The sequence below is a fragment of the Calliopsis andreniformis genome, unplaced genomic scaffold, assembly GCF_051401765.1.
Source record: "Calliopsis andreniformis isolate RMS-2024a unplaced genomic scaffold, iyCalAndr_principal scaffold0133, whole genome shotgun sequence".
Lineage (NCBI taxonomy): Eukaryota > Metazoa > Arthropoda > Insecta > Hymenoptera > Andrenidae > Calliopsis > Calliopsis andreniformis.
Genome location: NW_027480542.1, coordinates 132,322 through 150,181, shown reverse-complemented (window position 1 = coordinate 150,181; position 17,860 = coordinate 132,322). Strand labels below are relative to the sequence as shown.

The following is a 17,860-nucleotide window of genomic DNA, read 5'->3' as shown; positions in this document are numbered from 1 at the left end:
GTAAAAGTAGTATATATAAATTTCTTTTAGGTGTGTGACTTTGGTAAATTTAAATTGATGATAATTCCACCAAGTAGTTTAGAAGTAACAAATCGACGTAGTACTGTAAGACGTAGGTTACGGCTTCGCACAGTTATACCACCGAATTGGCTTCATTGGAAACCTCTTATAGTTGTTGGTAGGTTAACATTAAGTATAATAACAATATCAATAATATTGCATAATATATTCTTAGTTATGTTTACAAGCATAATATAATTTATTTTTCATTACAGCAAATAAAAAGTCTGGTAACAACGATGGAGAAGAAATACTATCTGTATTCAGACGATTACTAAATCCTGCTCAAGTTGTTGATTTGTCTGAACGTGATCCTGTTGCTGCTCTTGAATGGTGTCGACTACTTGGAAAAGTACAATGTACTGTTCTAGTAGCAGGTGGAGATGGAACAATCGCGTGGCTGTTAAATGCTATTCATAAACTGAAGTTAGAGGTAATGTACATTTTCTACATATTTCTACATATTATATACAAACAGTGTCGCCACAAAAAAATCGCAGCGGGAAAGCGTATAAGAGGACTATGGTCCTCTTACGTCACAATAGAGCCCAATCATGATATTTTCACGACGGCACTGTTTTGAGTCTCCTACTGCGATGATTACCCTGTATTATAGTATTCTCTGAAAAACTGAATCATTTTTATTTCAATTCAGCTGATAGAAAATTTTCTATTTGTTGTTCGCTTTCTACTCGGGAATCTTACAAATTGCACGCGCGGTGCCTGAAAACAATGAGGTCATGAAAGAGAACAACATTAACCAGCGACATTATCAATAAAATTAACCAAAAACAGGGCTTTACGCCCTGACAGTTTTCGTCGTTATACGAGAAAATGTTGAGCTGCAAAAGGGTTCATTCGAAAAGAAAAAGGTTCAGTGCAGCACGATCGGGTTATGATTTATCGAAATTCTGCTGATATTTAGTAATACAAGCGTTACAAAATAGAGCAAAAATCGACCATTCACAGCCACAGAATTTAAGCATCCTTATGTAATTTGCATAGTGTTTTGAACAAAATCATGACTACACCGCGCTGCATTGAATTTTTTCCTTTCGAATGAATCCTTTTCCAGCTCAAAATCATCTCATATAACGACGAAAAGTATCAAGGCGTAAATCTATGCCTTAGTATTGCTTGTTGCTGGGTTATTGAGAAACCAGAGCATAATACGTGCAAAATTTAGTTGGGCGTGTACGAACCAGGTGACACCTAATTAGGAAGGCTGCTGATGTGAAATCGATATCTGTGATACCCAAATTGGCGACGTGCGTTATTGAAAATTTCCCACTCCATTATATATACTACTGACCCAGTTGCGTGCACACGAGCTCGGCATTTCGAACCATATCGGAGAGCTTCGGGAAGTCAAAAGGGAAGGAGAATGTAAAGTGAAGCTTACTCTCTCGTTTCTGAAACTGAAATTTTGTATAACTTCCGGTCAAGCGGCACGAGCCACGCGCGATCTTTTCGATTGTACAAATGCTTTTCCTTTCCAACTTATAACTAAAGGGGGTCGTTTCAGTGCGATCTTCAGAGAATTGTATAATATTTTCAGGGAGGAATCTAGAAATTAATAGAATTAGTAGAAATTAGTAAAAAGTAGAACGCGTGGTACTAGCCGGAAGGGATACATAAAATAATGACAGTAGCACCGCCTTTCTTCCATATAAGTATGTATGAAACCCCGAGATAGTCAAGTACACATATATCGAGCGAATTTTTAAATTCAATTTTCCCAGAAACTAGTATCTTATACAAAAAATTATGTTCTTTACCTTGAGTTTATTTTTATATGTAGAACTACCCTCTTCCCCGTCATATCACACACCCTGTTATATCCTATATGTGGAGAAGATAACAGTATCTGCAAAACAAACGGTTGGGCAGTTACGGATGATCGTTTCATTTTACGTGACACGTCCCAGGTTTGATATCCGGTGTGGGAAGAACATTTTCTTTTCTTTTAAATATTTAAATTGCATAAAACAGTATTTTACGAGTATCGTAATTATTTCATACAAATTTTCATTCACAAATCCATGTTTAATAAACAGGATGTAACAAAAATGTTGCAGTTCCTTGAAAGGGGTGATTCAGGGAGTGATTTGAAACAACTTTTTCCTTACCGAAAATGTAAGATGAGGCTTCGTTCACGAGTTATTAACGAAAAACACCGGCCAATGAGAGCGCGAGTTTGCCACCCGAGCGACCGCGGTAGCGTTGGGTATGCGCGCTAGATGCTACGGTTGTACTCCGAACAAGAAAGCCGTCATACATCGAAGAAAATAGCATTAGTATGAAAACTGAGCGTGACATAATAAATAATACCGAGTTCCTTTTTAATTCCTTTTTTTGTTTATCACTTGAAGTGAATAATTACTTAAATTCGAAGAAGACTACGTACAACGTAAAAACACGAATACGTAAATTTCTTATTCGCATAACGTATAAACGAAAAAGCAATACAACAACAAAATCAAGGGAGAGGAGAACAAACTTCACCTGTAGTTTGTAAACCTGTGTCACTGGGTCACTGTACCGATCCTAGTCATCGACGGTCGAAATGGTTTATGCTAGGGTAGATTTTTTTCAAAGAAGCTCCTTCTACCCTCGCATAGTTTCCCATCGTTCTATTATGAGTTAGCTTTCACTACGACCACAACATTGAGAAAGAAAAAAATCAGTATCCGTCAAGAAAACATGTGCTTTGCAGAAGTGCACAACGAGCACCAACAAGTAGTTTTACAAAAGCGCTCACTCCACTCTTTTACTGCCTACGTATCCAATGCTTCGAGATAGAAAACAGACACATCGTGCATCGGTCCAAAAGGGTCCGCGAAGAAGAGAAAGTCTTTTCCGTCCCCGAAGAATAAGAAAAAAAATTTTAGCACGATGTGTCCAGTTGTCGCTGCTAGGACCAGTCTAACCACTTTAGCAGAGATCAGGGGCACACGTTTAGGTAATTTATCGCTTTATTGCATTGGTTTGGAAGGAGACATGATTTCGGAGTGTCCGAACAAGAAAGGTCTGAGGTGCTTAAACTACGTGGGGGTACAAGGAGCTTTTTTGGAAAAATTCTATCCTCACATAAACCATTTCGACGGTCGATGACCAGTATCGGTACAGTGACCCAGTGACACAGATTTAGAAACTACAGATGAATTGCATTTAATTCATTAATGATTATTATTTTTTAAATCTAATGCAGACTACTTTCAACGTTTCTATCTTCAACGTTAATCCTCCAATTCTCCGTTCATTTCTTTTGTTGCATTGCTTTTTTGTTTATACGTTATGCAAATATTTGCATACTAATGCTATTTCCTTCGACGCATGCCGACTTTCTTGTTCGAAGTACAACCGTAGCGTCTAGCGCGTTCCCAACGCTACCGCGGTCGCTCGGGCGGCAAACTCGCGCTCTCATTGGCCGGTGTTTTTCGTTAATAACTCGTTAACAAAGCCTCATCTTACATTTTCGGTAAGGAAAAACTTGTTTCAAATCACCTCCTGAATCACCCCATTCAAGGAACTGCAACATTTTTGTTACACCCTGTATAAGCAATAGGAATTTCAAACTGCAATATTTAACAAATGAAAAAAGTACTTCTTATACCATTTTATCGATTTTCTGATGAATTTAATGGAACTAACAACCATATCACATTTGTCGATATCGCCCATTGACGAATTATAGTCCACTATACATTTGGGTTTGCGTATAAATTCTTGAGTCTTATAATTTTCTTTCCTGTACATACAAATTCGCTATTATGGTAAGTGGATAACATAAAAATGTCCCTTTTATCACGCCATTTAAGGGCCAACAAATTACTCGATGTCCGAAAATCAAGCTCGTCTTTTTTAAATTTTTTGTCCATTATAGGCATTTCTCTTCGCCTTTGCTTTACAGTCTCACAAGCATTTGTCATATTTACATGTAATAAATTAAGAAGAGCAGGACTGCTATAATAATTATTTATATAGAATGCATAGCCTTTTCCCAAGTAAGACTTCAAAAGCGTCAAAATGATGTTTTCTGTTTTGCCAATTTCTTCCCTGTTTTCTGTTACGTGTGATTCACTACCTGTATGTATAATTGTATCTAGTACGTATCCTGTGTTACAGTCGCATAATACGTACGTTTTAATGCCAAATCGGCTTCTTTTGGTCGGTGTATACTGTTTAAAAGATAGTCTACCTTTGAATAATAAAAGACTTTCATCTATGCATAAATTTTGAAAATGATAATATGAGTTTTTAAAAGATTTTTGAGGTCTGCTTGAAATACTGCTAATTTTTTGCAAACGATCAGAAAACTGTTGATTATTATCAACAAAATGCAACATTTTCAATAGAATTAAGTATCTGTCTCTGCGCATGATTTCGCTAAAAATATCTGTTTTTAAAAGTTTATTTCTTAACCAATACTCGCTAAGCCGTAATTTTTTGTTTCTCGACATTAGTAGCGTACATGCAAGAAAACAATACATTTCGTCGACTGTTGTTCCAATGTTGGTGTCAGGCACATTATCACTTACTGTATCTGCCTTTACTGTATCTGATATCATTTACTGTAATATAGTTATTTGTTTTATCTACAATAAAGTCCATAAGATCAGGTGAAAAAAATTATTGAAAATAATCTAATATTGCAGAGGAGAAATGTATGTCTTCTCTCTGAAGTCCAGAATTGAAAGTATTAAAATTGAGCAATTTTAATTGAACATTCTCCATAGCCGATTAAATATTATTAGAACTAGTTGATGGCAAAGCATCTTCGACATAATCATCTTCTGATTCTGACGTACTATGTACATTTTTCCTTCGAATGCTGATTGCCTTCTTTCTAGCACAATGATGATGACTTATCGTATATTTCGTAGCTCTCGTTTTCGATGCCGTAGCATTTTTCTCCCCTTCTTTTGTAATTTGTTTACATTATTGTTGAGATGTGAAGAATAAATGAAAAATATAATAAAATACAATGATGCAAAAAAGTAATAAAAATAAAAGCACATACCGTGCAAATGCTTCAAACGTGTGAGTGAGCTTAATCAAGTGTCCTGCCGAAATATTACTTTTATACTGTTGCTCATATTGCCAGCCTGAAATCTCAGATCGTAAAACAAGTGCAAAACAATTGCGATGGTAACCATGACCATAACAAATATACTCTGTTCGCGGAAATAACGGGTGACTATAGTCACCATTTGTACATAGCAAGCATCAGGCGTTGGGTGACTATAGTCACCGCTCGTACGTAGCGAGCGTCAATCGTTGGGTGACTATAGTCACCGCTCATAGCGAAAGAGTTAATTTCGGTTTTGATTTCCTCATTGATCCGGATGTCAGGATTGAGGCTAAAATTGTTACAAATTGTTTCATAAAGTTTTCAATCGGTGACTACAGAGCGTCGTCTTTTTGAGTTTGGAGATGAGGTGGAAACTTCTAGGTGTACAGGGAGGTGGTTTGATGACAGGTTGTCGGTAGTGCGACATTTGTAGCTGTATGGGATGTTTGTGAGATATATATCAGTGTTAATCGGGGTTTTGCCTGGTTGTCTATGGGTGAAAGTGTTGCTACTGACGATATTGTAAGTTTTGTTTTCTGCGTGCTTCTTGATAGAGTTTCCGTTTTTCTTACTTGAGGTGTTGTTCCAAAGTTGATACTTGGCGTTAAAATCTCCTTCAATTAGGAAGTATTTGGCGTCTGTATGGGAGGTGGTGGCATCGAGGTCAGCTTGATTGAACTTTATGCTTGGAGGGGAATATCCTAATCCGACGATTAGTGGAGGGTTTGACTTTACTTTAATAAAGACGGTTTTTATGTTTGGGGTTACTGGTTGGTTAATATGTTTATATGAGATAGAGTTGTGAATGTATATTACAACTCCTCCTCGACCTGTAGAGGGTGAGGGCCTGTCAGCCTGATGAGATTGTAATTTTTAATACGACATGGTTCATGGGTTTGTAGCTAGGTTTCTAAGATGAGAGCAACGTTAATATTATTAGTTTTTAAAAAAAAGTTAGAATTCAACTATTTTGGCTTGAGGCTGGTGGCATTCCACAGTATGAAATTTGAAGGGAATTTATTTTGATTGAGCATCGAGCTGTTGGATAATTAAGATAGTGGCTTTTATCCTTTAAAGGTTGTTGGTACATTTTAAGTTGTGAGTTTTGATCAACTCCAGAATAGTTATGTGGGGATACCTGTGAATAGCGTAGCGGAAAAATTTGTGCATCGTCGCAGGCAATGGTCACATTTGCCACGCAGATGTTTTATGACTTTTGGCGATCGACCTTCGAACGGGATTTCCCAGAGCTTGCGAAGCGTTGGGTTTTTCCAACTTCGCGTTGTCGCTAAGGGCTACCATTACTCCCACTAGTACGCCTTTTTAGAAATTTGACCTGGTGATCCAGGGTGAAGAGAAAAGCGAATCGTGTTGTCGAGGAGTTGAACTTGAGGATTGACTTGAGCAACACGTCTTACAAGTCTCACATTTTCACGCGACTTAAATAAATCCATTTTGTTGATTTTTAAGTCCGTGCTTTATTTTTCCTGCCACGAATATCCCACATTGGTGACCCCGACGTGATTTGAGGGTGTAACGACGCGTACGTGAGTGAGGATTTCGTGTACGAAAGATAATTAATAATGGCGCATCCCGCGGGTGATTTAAGTGATAACGTCGCGACTATAGGCAGTGAAAGTAGCATAGTGAGTCAGCAAACGTTACGATTTCCACGTTTTTGGCCACATAATGTTGCATTATGGTTTCGGTTAGTGGAAGCTCAGTTTACTTCCGCGCATATCACACGGGACGAAGTGAAGTTCAGCTTAGTGATTGCTCACTTGGACGAAAAGTACGCCGAGCAAGTGGGTGATGTAATTTTAAATCCTCCCGAGAACGGACAGTATGAATTCTTGAAACGTGAATTAACGAAAAGACTATCAGAGTCGGATGGATCGCGAGTGCGAAAGTTGATGGAGAACGAGCAGATCGGGGATCGCACGCCTTCCCAGTTTTACAGACACCTGAAGTCATTGGCAACGTCTTCCATTCCGGAAGATTTCATAATCACCCTATGGAAGAATCGATTGCCCGCGAATATACAGAGGGTCCTGGCAGCTGTTCCGGAGTCAAATGCCGCTGCATTGACTGAGTTGGCCGACCGGATACACGAGATTCGACCTGAGAATGGTCGAATGGAAATGGTGTCAGGCGATTCAGAAATCAGGCAGATGCGGGAAGAAATGCGTGAACTTCGACTCCAGATCAGCGAGTTGGCAAGAGATCGACGACGATCTTCTTCGCGACTACGAGGTCGCAGTTCCAGTCGAACGCGAGGACGCAGGCATCCCAGCGCTGGTTCATCGCGTCGTCCTGAAGATAAGGATTTGTGCTGGTACCACTTTCGTTTTGGGGAGCGCGCGACGAAATGTCGCGAACCGTGTAAATGAATCTCGGGAAACGAGAAAAGCCGTCCGTGAACGCGGCACTCGACGACGGTTTAAATTCACGCCGCATTTTCGTGAAAGACAGACGTTCAAGACTGTCGTTCCTCATAGACACAGGCGCCGATCTGTGTGTATACCCGCGGAGATTATTGCGTGAATCGCCTCCAAAAAGTGTGTATGAACTTTTCGCGGCAAATGGCACGTGCATCGCAACATATGGCACAATCGCGGTCGAGTTAGACTTTGGGCTTCGACGAAGTTTTACGTGGTCCTTCGTGATAGCCGACGTGAACTCCCCTATAATCGACGTAGATTTTTTGTGCCATTATGGGTTATTGGTGGATCCGCGGAATAAACAATTAGTCGATTCCATCACGAAACTGACAATAAACGGCTGTGACGTAAGTGCTGAGGTTACCGCGATCAAAACAGTGTTTGGTGATTCGGTGTACCACAAACTATTGGCCGAATACCCCGAATTAACCCGTCCTCCAGTTTTTCGGAGAGAATTGATCAAACACAAGGTGCAGCACTATATAAAAACAACACCTGGACCACCAGTATGCAGCAAACCTCGACGTCTCGCTCCAGATCGCCTCAAAGCGGTGAAAGCGGAATTCGAGCTTATGCTGCAGCAAGGAGTAATAAGGGCATCAAGGAGTCCATGGTCTTCCCCCTTGCACGTTGTGCCAAAAAAGGATGGAAGTCTGCGACCGTGTGGAGATTACAGGGCGCTTAACGCTAGAACGGTGCCGGATAAGTATTCTCCACCACACATAGAAGATTTTGCGCAACGACTATATGAGAAAAAGGTATTTTCGAAGATCGATTTGGTGCACGCTTACCACCAAATACCGATAGCGCCAGAAGACGTAGAAAAAACAGCAATTACAACCCCTTTTGGTCTCTTTGAGGCGGTGAGTACAATGTTTGGGTTACGCAATGCTGCTCAGACATGCCAGCGTTTCGTAGACGAAATCACGCGCGGTTTAGATTTCGTTTATGCGTATATTGACGATTTTTTAATAGCGTCTGAAAACGAAGAGCAGCATGCGAAGCATTTAAGCATTTTATTCAAACGCCTATAAGATTACGGAGTAATTAATCCTATAAGATTACGGTAATTAATCCCGCGAAATGTATTTTCGGAGTTAGGGAGATTACATTCTTGGGGTACGTAGTAAATGAATTTGGTGTCAAACCGCTACCGGAGCGAATTGATGCTATTGTTAATTACCCGAAACCGGGAACGATTAAAGAGTTAAGGAGGTTTTTAGGAATGTTTAATTTCTACCGCCGATTTATTCCTGGCGCAGCGAAAATATTGTACCCTCTGAATAATCTTCTCAAAAGCACAAAAAGGGGAAATACCGCAGTTACTCTTAATGAAGAAGCGGTACATGCGTTTTCGGCTGCAAAATCCGCCCTTATTAATTCGACGATGCTTGCGCATCCGATACCTGGCGCACCGATAGGTATTGTCGTGGACGCTTCGGACTATGCGATGGGAGCGGCATTGCAGCAGCAGGTAGGCGATGCTTGGCAACCGTTAGGGTTTTTCACAAAGACTCTTTCTTCAACACAGCGAAAATATAGTGCATATGATCGCGAATTATTAGCGGTATATAGTGCTGTAAAGCGTTTTCGGTACGCGGTCGAAAGAAGAGACTTTGTGATTTTTACTGACCATAAGCCGCTGATTTTTGCGTTTAACCAGAGTCTCGAGAAGTGTTCACCACGTCAATTCCGGTACCTAGACTTTATTAGTCAGTTTACTACGAATATCCGTCATATTAAGGGGTTAGAAAATTCGGTTGCCGACGCGTTATCGCGTATAGAGACCATATCTAAAGCAGTTGATCATTTAACTTTGGCAGATATGCAGCGAGATGATGGAGAATTGCAACAGATTCTATCATCTCGATCCAGCGCGTTGCAACTTCGAAAGATACGATTTCCGGAAAGCGGTATAGATATTTATTGCGACGTGACGCGAGACGCGGTACGACCGTTCGTACCAAGAACTTTACGCCGTCGAATATTTAATTCGTTGCATAATTTGTCTCATCCGGGAATAAGGGCTACTCAGAAGTTAATTGCTGAGCGTTTTGTTTGGCCAGCAATTAATAAGGACGTACGAACGTGGGCACGTTCATGCATACCATGTCAGCGGTCGAAAATTTCTCGGCATGTTAATGCACCGATAGGCAATTTTGGGAACTTTGCTGGACGATTCGAACATGTCTACATGGACATTGTGGTAATGCAGTTTTCCCAAGGTTATAGGTATTGTCTGACGTGCATTGATAGATTCACTCGTTGGCCGGAAGCTACACCTATAGCTGACATGGAGGCATCGACTGTTGCTTCGACTTTTATCTCGACTTGGGTTGCTCGTTTTGGCGTGCCGTTGAGAATTACAACTGATCAAGGACGCCAATTCGAATCCCAGTTATTCAAGGAATTGTGTAGATTGCTTGGTACGAAACACATACACACAACAGCGTATCACCCCCAGGCAAATGGCATGGTGGAAAGATTTCATCGCCAAATGGAATGCGCAATCAAGTGTCATAATACCGGCAATTGGGTCGAGATTTTACCCATTGTCCTTTTAGGTATACGTACGGCTATTAAAGCCGATTTAAAGACAACATCGGCCGAATTAGTATATGGCACTAATGTTCGTTTGCCTGCGGAATTTTTCTTAGCAAGCAATCATAATCCTAATTCAGATTTTGTTTTGCGTTTAAAGCGACACTTTGACAAGGTAAAACCACAACTTGTCAAGCGACACGGTTCAGGAAAATCGTTTATTTTTAAAGAATTGTTTTCGACACCTTATGTGTTTGTACGTCATGACGTGGTAAAAAGCCCTACACAAACGCCATATGACGGACCGTATAGAGTCGTTCAAAGAGAGGAAAAGAATTTTTTAATTGATATACGGGGCAAGCACATAAGAATTAGTATTGACCGTCTGAAGCCTGCTTTCATCATCCCTGAAGATTTGGAGGAACAGGTTGATGAAGGCGAGGTAGTCATTCGAAAGGAAACTGTCGTAAGGGAGAATCGGAATACAGATCGATCTCTACCGAATGTAGATCGACCTCCGCCGAGCGAGGTTCAGAGAGAACGCAACCGTTTTTCGACGCGTTCTGGAAGAATTGTGCGTTTTCCAGATCGCTATCAAGCGGGTTTTAGTTAGGTTAGAGTAAAATAGTTTTATATAGTAGATTTAGGTGTAGTTCGTAAATTAGTTCTAGTATAGAGTTATTATGATGTTTGGCTGGAGTGGCGCGTTCTCGAGCATGTTCGAGAAGTATTTCCTATGTATTATTAGTACGATTCAGTATAGTAACTAGTATGTACTTTCTTCTGACGCATCTTTTGTTTTGTTTTGTTTCTATTGCGAGCGTTGTCACTGGTGAGGGGGTACTGTGGGGGTACCTGTGAATAGCGTAGCGGAAAAATTTGTGCATCGTCGCAGGCAATGGTCACATTTGCCAGGCAGATGTCTTATGACTTTTGGCGATCGACCTTCGAACGGGATTTCCCAGAGCTTGCGAAGCGTTGGGTTTTTCCAACTTCGCGTTGTCGCTAAGGGCTACCATTACTCCCACCAGTACGCCTTTTAAGAAATTTGACCTGGTGATCCAGGGTGAAGAGAAAAGCGAATCGTGTTGTCGAGGAGTTGAACTTGAGGATTGACTTGAGCAACACGTCTTACAAGTCTCACATTTTCACGCGACTTAAATAAATCCATTTTGTTGATTTTTAAGTCCGTGCTTTATTTTTCCTGACACGAATATCCCACAGTTAGAAACATGTTGGGGGCAGTAGTCGAGTTTATGTTATGAAGATTTCCTAACATGTCATTAGAGTTATCTTGAAGTTGGTGGAAGTTGTGGTTTCAAGTGGTAGACGGTAAGTTGGCAGCTGCAACTTCAGCGTATGTTTGTGAATTTCTAATGTCGGATTCAGAAATCTTGTAGGTTGGATAGCTCGATTGAGGCGTAGAGGGAAGCAGGTTGTTTTTTTTGGAAAGGTGTGCTTTTGGTTCTTTTGGCAAGAAATGCAGTCAATGCTAAGCATTTACTGAAGTCTGCTGGGTGGGGGCCCTTGCAATTTGCACATGTAGCAGGAGTGTCCCTTGATTTAGTGCAGATTCTAGTATCATGTGTACCTGCACATTTGACACATTTGAATTGTTTATTACAATTGGCTGAAGTGTGGCCGCGGGCCTGACATCTAAAGTATTGAATGAATGCTTTATGCGAGTCATATTTTTTCCAGTAAAGTTTTAGGTTTTCTAGGCATCTGATTTTATTAACTTGAACTAGTGTTGTGCCTGTCTTAGATGTCACTTTATAAATGGCATACTTGGTAATTAGAGGAAGTTCTGTGCATTGCAAAGGTTCCAATCCAGATTCTTTTATAGAATTTAGAATTCTACTTGTTGGGAAGCTTAAAAGTCCCTGGACTATCAGTGTGAGAACTTCTTCTGAGCCCAGGGAATTGTTGCTCCTCTCCCGTCGTTGGTGAGAGCTAGTGTGCTCCACCGCCGATAGCCGTCAGGTGGGAAGGAGATAGGATGATTGGGTCCTTGGCCAGGTTTAAGAGTTAGGACTCACCGTGTACTTGACTACCTTTTTATTCAACGCTAATTAGCTCTGGTACTGTCGCGTGTGGTTAGCTGGACAGGCTATACCAAAGTGCGAAGCGTTCCTCGATCAGTTCCACGATCCGCGTTCCTTTTGGAGGCAAAACGGGGGTGGCCGAAGCCGTCACGTTTTGCCGATTCTTGCGAATTTGCTTAGCTCGGCGCGGAGGTATTAAGACTCCGCGATTTCTGCTGCTAAGCGCACGTGTCTTTACACGGGCTACAACAGAATAAGTGGAAAATTCTACATTTTCATCAGTGCAAGTCTTTTTAAAGGAGTTGAAATTTTGTTTGTTTTGGAAATTTATCCTCAATTTTAAGTTACAGTTTTTGGTAGTAAAATTTTTACCATACTTCTTTTCAAGAACATCTGTGAATTTTATAAAGTTGATGTTTCCATGCACATAAATGGGCGGAGGTTTTTCAGCAGATAAGCTTTGTTTGTCAGTTGAAGGGTTATTTGTTTGCGAGCAACTGTTTGAAGGTACGTCAATTGAGTTTGAGACAGGCAAGTCAACAGGAGAATTATCAGAATTGAAACATTCAGCGAAAATGCTAAATCTATTGGCTATAGGAATACTGATTAAATCCATACCTGTTTTGAGTTGTATGGGATTAACTGAGCTCGTTAATGATAGTGACCATCAATTCTTAGATTTTACAATAGGATAAGGATCACCATTCTTCCTTAATTTCTGTTTTCCTAGGACCCACGGTTCAAGCGAACCAGGCTTCGGCGGATCCAGGTTAGGTTTTGAGGTTAACCAATGGTCGAATCGATATTGAGCACGAGCGACGAGATAGATCTCGCCAAATGGCGATCTGGGCTCTCAAGTTAATTGTGTTTTTTACACTGAACTGAGTGTTTGAGTAAAATAAACAATTTACACTGTAAAATATAAAACTTTGTCAAGCACACTAACAACGCGATATGTAACGTGGCACAGCGCTCTCCTCCTAAAATCATTCTGTGCCTCCTGGTGCTTTCCCAGCTCCTTATATACTCGCGAGTTGGAGTTCGCGCATGCGTAGTGACTTATTTGTAATAGCGCACTTAATCCAGCTGTTGGTTTTAGATGAAGAACGATCGAAATACGTTATATTTACATCAGGCTTCGGAATTAACTGCTCTTTTCGGCCGATTTTCGAAGGCGACGCCTCCTTTCTTCCTCGCACGTCACTTCTCTCCGCGGCGGCCCTAGTGCTCGGAAGGCCTCAGGCGCGTGCCACAAAAATCGCGCGTAGCGCATTTGGGCGACGACACTTATATCAATAGATTTCCACATCACCCATGAGGTACTATTGTTGATGCGTATTTGTTTTGTCAGTGATATCCCCTGACGCGCGATTCTTGTGGCACGCGCCTGAGGCCTTCTGAGCACTAGAGCCGCCGCGGAGAGAAGTGACGTGCGAGGGAGAAAGGAGGCGTCGCCTTCGAAAATCGGCCGAAAAGAGCAGTTAATTCCGAAGCCTGATTTACATTAAAATATAATGAAGACCTATAATACATGACATGTGACAAAGTACAAAAATATTAATAAGTATTTAAACTAATAGAATATGCAATAATAAATAATAATACCATATTAGTAGAAAGAGATAGAGTAGACCGTAGGGCGTTACACTAATTATCGGTGAAATTATATTTGGTAATTGTTTAAGATTAGGGCCTTCTCACCAATTTTTTTTGACCCTTTGCTACGTTGTGGATTTTGATATATAGATTAAGAATCTGGAAGGAAAAATTGTCGCTTCTTTCTCATTTTCGAAATATAAAGATTTATATTATGATGCGAGCGCAGCCGCATCAGTTATACAGTACTGGCAGAATGGAGCTCATGCGCATGCGCGGGTTCTGCGGAGTCATGAAACGCGCATGCGTGTTGGTGAAACTTTGAATTTTTTACATTATTTCCATGTTGGCTTAACAATACTGCAAACAATGACCGCAATGGAATTGTCCCTTGCTGACTTCGAAAATATTATTTCTGATAATATACTAATTGATTTTTTAATAGACCATAGTGTACTGGCTACAACCGCGATATGCGAAAAATGTGGGAGTGAATTAAAATTAAATAAAGACACATTAATGTTCAGGTGCAGAAAAGTTATGTATGTAAAGAACGCTCACAAGAAGCGAGTGAAATTACAATGCAATTTTAAATTAAGTGCACGCAAAGGTACATGGTTTGCGTACTCTAATTTGAGTATACAAATCATGTGACGATTCGTCACGTATTTGTTATTAATAAAGCCGCCGCGACAGGAATTTCTGAAAAATGAATTAAATTTGTCCGTTACGACTATAGTAGATTGGTCGAACTTCTGTCGCGAAGTAAGTATTTCATATATATATATATATATATGTTTAATTAACGTTATTATATGTAAAGAAATGTAATGTATATTGTAATTGTAGATATGCTTAGATTTTATTGAAAAATTTTCGGAGAAGTAGGCAACCCGGGAAAAGTAGTGGAAATAGGTGAGACCAAAATTAGCTATAGGAAATATAATAGGGGACGGATAATAACCGACAACTGGATTTTTGGCGGCTTCAAACGCGGCTTCAAAATGTGTTTTTTAATCCCGGTACCCGATAGAAGGGTACCACCGAAACCTTATTAAAAATAATTAAAGACTGGATCCTCCCTGAGACGATTATCATCTCTGGTTGCTGGGCATCATACAATTGTTTATCATCAGAAAATTATAAACATTTAACGGTAAGCCATAGTCTGAATTTGGTGGATCCAGACACGGGTATGTTTCTGGCATGGACCATAAAATAAATTAATGTCTTAATAAATAGTAATAGATATAGTTTATAAAAAAATGTGTTTAGGTGCTCATACGCAGAATATGGCGCGATGTTCGAAGCAATGTTCTGCAATATGGTTCTCGGGAAACTCACATGGCCGGTTATCTGGCGGTGTTTCTGTTTAAACGGATCTTCCTACATAAAGAAAGAATTTCCGCATTTTTAAAATGCATTGCCAATATATATGCACCGAATAATCAACCGGCAGTTGCAGGCGAAGGTGCCAGTACAAGTGGTACAAATTAAAAAATCAATTAGTATATTATTATGAATAATATTTGCTAAACGGCCCTTTCTCGGGGCCACCAAAACTGAACGTAGTAAAAATTACTTAGAAAACAGATGTTATATACTTTACATATACCGCATGCAACGGTGTGGCGTTCGTCTGCATGAACAAATGAAACATTTGGCGTGCAGATGGTGACAAGGTTTATGACGCTGGCAAAGTCGGAAAGCTATTTTTGAGAAAGCCAAGTAAATTTTTATTAACTTCTCTTTTGTATCTATATTTACCTCGAGTTTTGTTCCGGGCCTCAATAGCAATGCAGGCATCATAAACCCGGAATTTCTAAAGGGCCTGACGGCGATGGGTCCGCACGTGCGCGACCATCGGTGGACCACGCGGTCAACTTCATCGGCAAGCGAGGGTCCGGCGGAAATTCCGATGAGTCACCAAAGTTTCCACGGGGAACTTACCCCCACAAGTCGGGCGCGTTTTCTTAGTCTTAAGCTTAGCGTGTAAGAAAATAGAGGGTGCAAATGTCGGAATCAAAGCAAGCCGATTGGCCAGCACCCGCGCGCGAAAAAGGAAAAGAGGGCGCACGTTTTCGGCGTGCGGGTTAGCTCGAGGCTTGTTGTCCGATAGAGAGTCAGTTGAGACATGACTCTCGAGTTTAATATTTTTCTTGAATAAAAAAGTGAATTCCGGTAAAAACGCTTGTAATCACTATCATCCCCTTCAACGGTATTCATTTACATGTTCCTAGAACAAGCACTTTCATTGATACTTAGTTTAAAAGTATTGAATGTACAAGGGCTGTATTATTTTATACATACATAAAGTAATTGATTTTAGTAATGCTTGCTTTACAAATGCATAAATAGTGTTTATCACAGCATAGTTTTAAAGATAGCATTTTTAAAAATTATGTTCTCTATGAACATGCAATCTATAGGGTCGTTCAACGTGAAATCGGGAACGTTTTGGAGTAAGTTTTCGTAGATTGCTCAAATTTAAATATGTTGTAGTCTTTAACGATATCTAAACGTGCCCCAAAGTATTTGTCAAAATTTTGAAAATTGTCGATTTTACAGCTGTTTGCAATTAAGTGCTAACTTTTTTTTAAATTATAGCTATTGAACTAGTAAGCGGATGGAGATGAGCTTTACGGTACTTATAGAGGAAGCATTGAAGTTTGTAAAAAAAATTATTTCGATTAAAAAAAGGTGTTTTTTAACTACTTTTTTTGCAATTATTTTTAATAAATGCAGGTTTTTAAGATGGTGCGCAATTTTAAAAATCTGAAAAAAAGGAGAATATAGTTTGATCCTTCCCCTTGATGGACAAACTTTCAAAAATATGGACATTTTAAAATTGGCCCTGTGAAAATTGCCGAAAGTTGACGCTGCGTCGAGTCGCAGCGTCGCGCTGTGTCGGGTGAAGCCGTCTTGATCGCAAATAATAACACACGTTAGCCTGCTGGAGTCGTTCAGGCTGCCAGCGACGACGTGCCCGCCGCGGCGGAGCGATAACCATATGAATTTCAGTCTTTTAATGGGACATTTTCTTATTAATATATGAACTGGTATTTGTCGCGAGATTCTATATCGACGGAATTTTAATGATTTATAATCTGAGCATATGGCAGTGATGATCAATATCGATATGGATCAAGGAAAGGCCAATGAGCTGGTTAAAGCTGCCTCGGTCGGTAATCAAGGAGCTGAACAAAGTTGCCTCGATTTGGAGAAACCAAGGAGCTGGTTAAAGCTGCCTCAGTTAGGAGTGATCCAGGAGTTGGCTAAAGCTGCCTAGATCGGAGGAACCATGGAGATGGTTAAAGCTACCTCGGTATGGGTTTGAGAGTTGGGTTGTTATTCAGAAAAAGAGAACTGCACCGCACTCTGCCGAACTATCTGTATCTCCCTGCTGGTGCTAACGCTGCCTTATTTATACCAGAAAATTGCCTCCCTCTTTTGGGCCCAATGACTGCCCCCAATGTAGGGGTAGCGTCGTGTTGCTCCTGTATGTTTAGGAGTCATTGCAGGATACGCACTCCTAATTAGTTCTGATGTTTTGGCGCATTCGTCTGGTGGTGTTTGCGCAGGCGTACAAAAAGCGTCGCTTATTGATTGGCTCGTGCTGTCATCGTCTTATCGTCAATGCGTGTTCCATTGCATGCCATAGGATGTCACTTTGGTAACGTACTGATTTTGTGCGCATGCGTAATGTGAAGACGTCCTGTTGTGTGCGCGCACGCGCGTTGCGTGTTGCTGGCGTGAGGATGCGATTTAAGGATTTGAGGTTAGGGTTATGAGTTAGAGATTTAGATCACTGTCACTGTTCAGATTTAGTTATCACTCGTTATTTATTAAAGCGTAAAAGAAGGATTGTCTTCTAAGATTCGATTTCTTCATAGGCGAAATCGTAGCTGGTTGTTACACTTGTAATAATACACATTAATACAAGCAAACACATAATAAATATCCATACGAGTACCAAATTGTTCAAACTTCGAATATTAAAACTAAGATATTATTGCGACGTATATTAGGATGACGAGGACAACGAACGCAGCCAATAGCTATTTGTGTATAAGGCTTTATTTGTTGGCGGCAGAATGGTTAAA

At 40.4% G+C, this 17,860-nt stretch overlaps 1 protein-coding gene across 8 annotated transcripts in view; it reads left to right on the top strand.

The window, feature by feature from the left end:
* The window catches only part of Dgkepsilon (diacylglycerol kinase epsilon), a 156,195-nt gene that overhangs the window by 35,586 nt on the left and 102,749 nt on the right, over positions 1–17,860 (top strand). For all 8 annotated transcript variants that reach the window (XR_013003243.1, XR_013003242.1, XM_076391866.1 and 5 more), the window contains 2 exons: positions 31–178; positions 276–493. Coding sequence is in view for 6 of the 8 variants with exons in the window: in XM_076391866.1 (XP_076247981.1) it covers positions 31–178; positions 276–493 (366 nt within the window). In the remaining 2 variants the exon portion in view is untranslated. The remainder of the gene's footprint in view (positions 1–30; positions 179–275; positions 494–17,860) is intronic.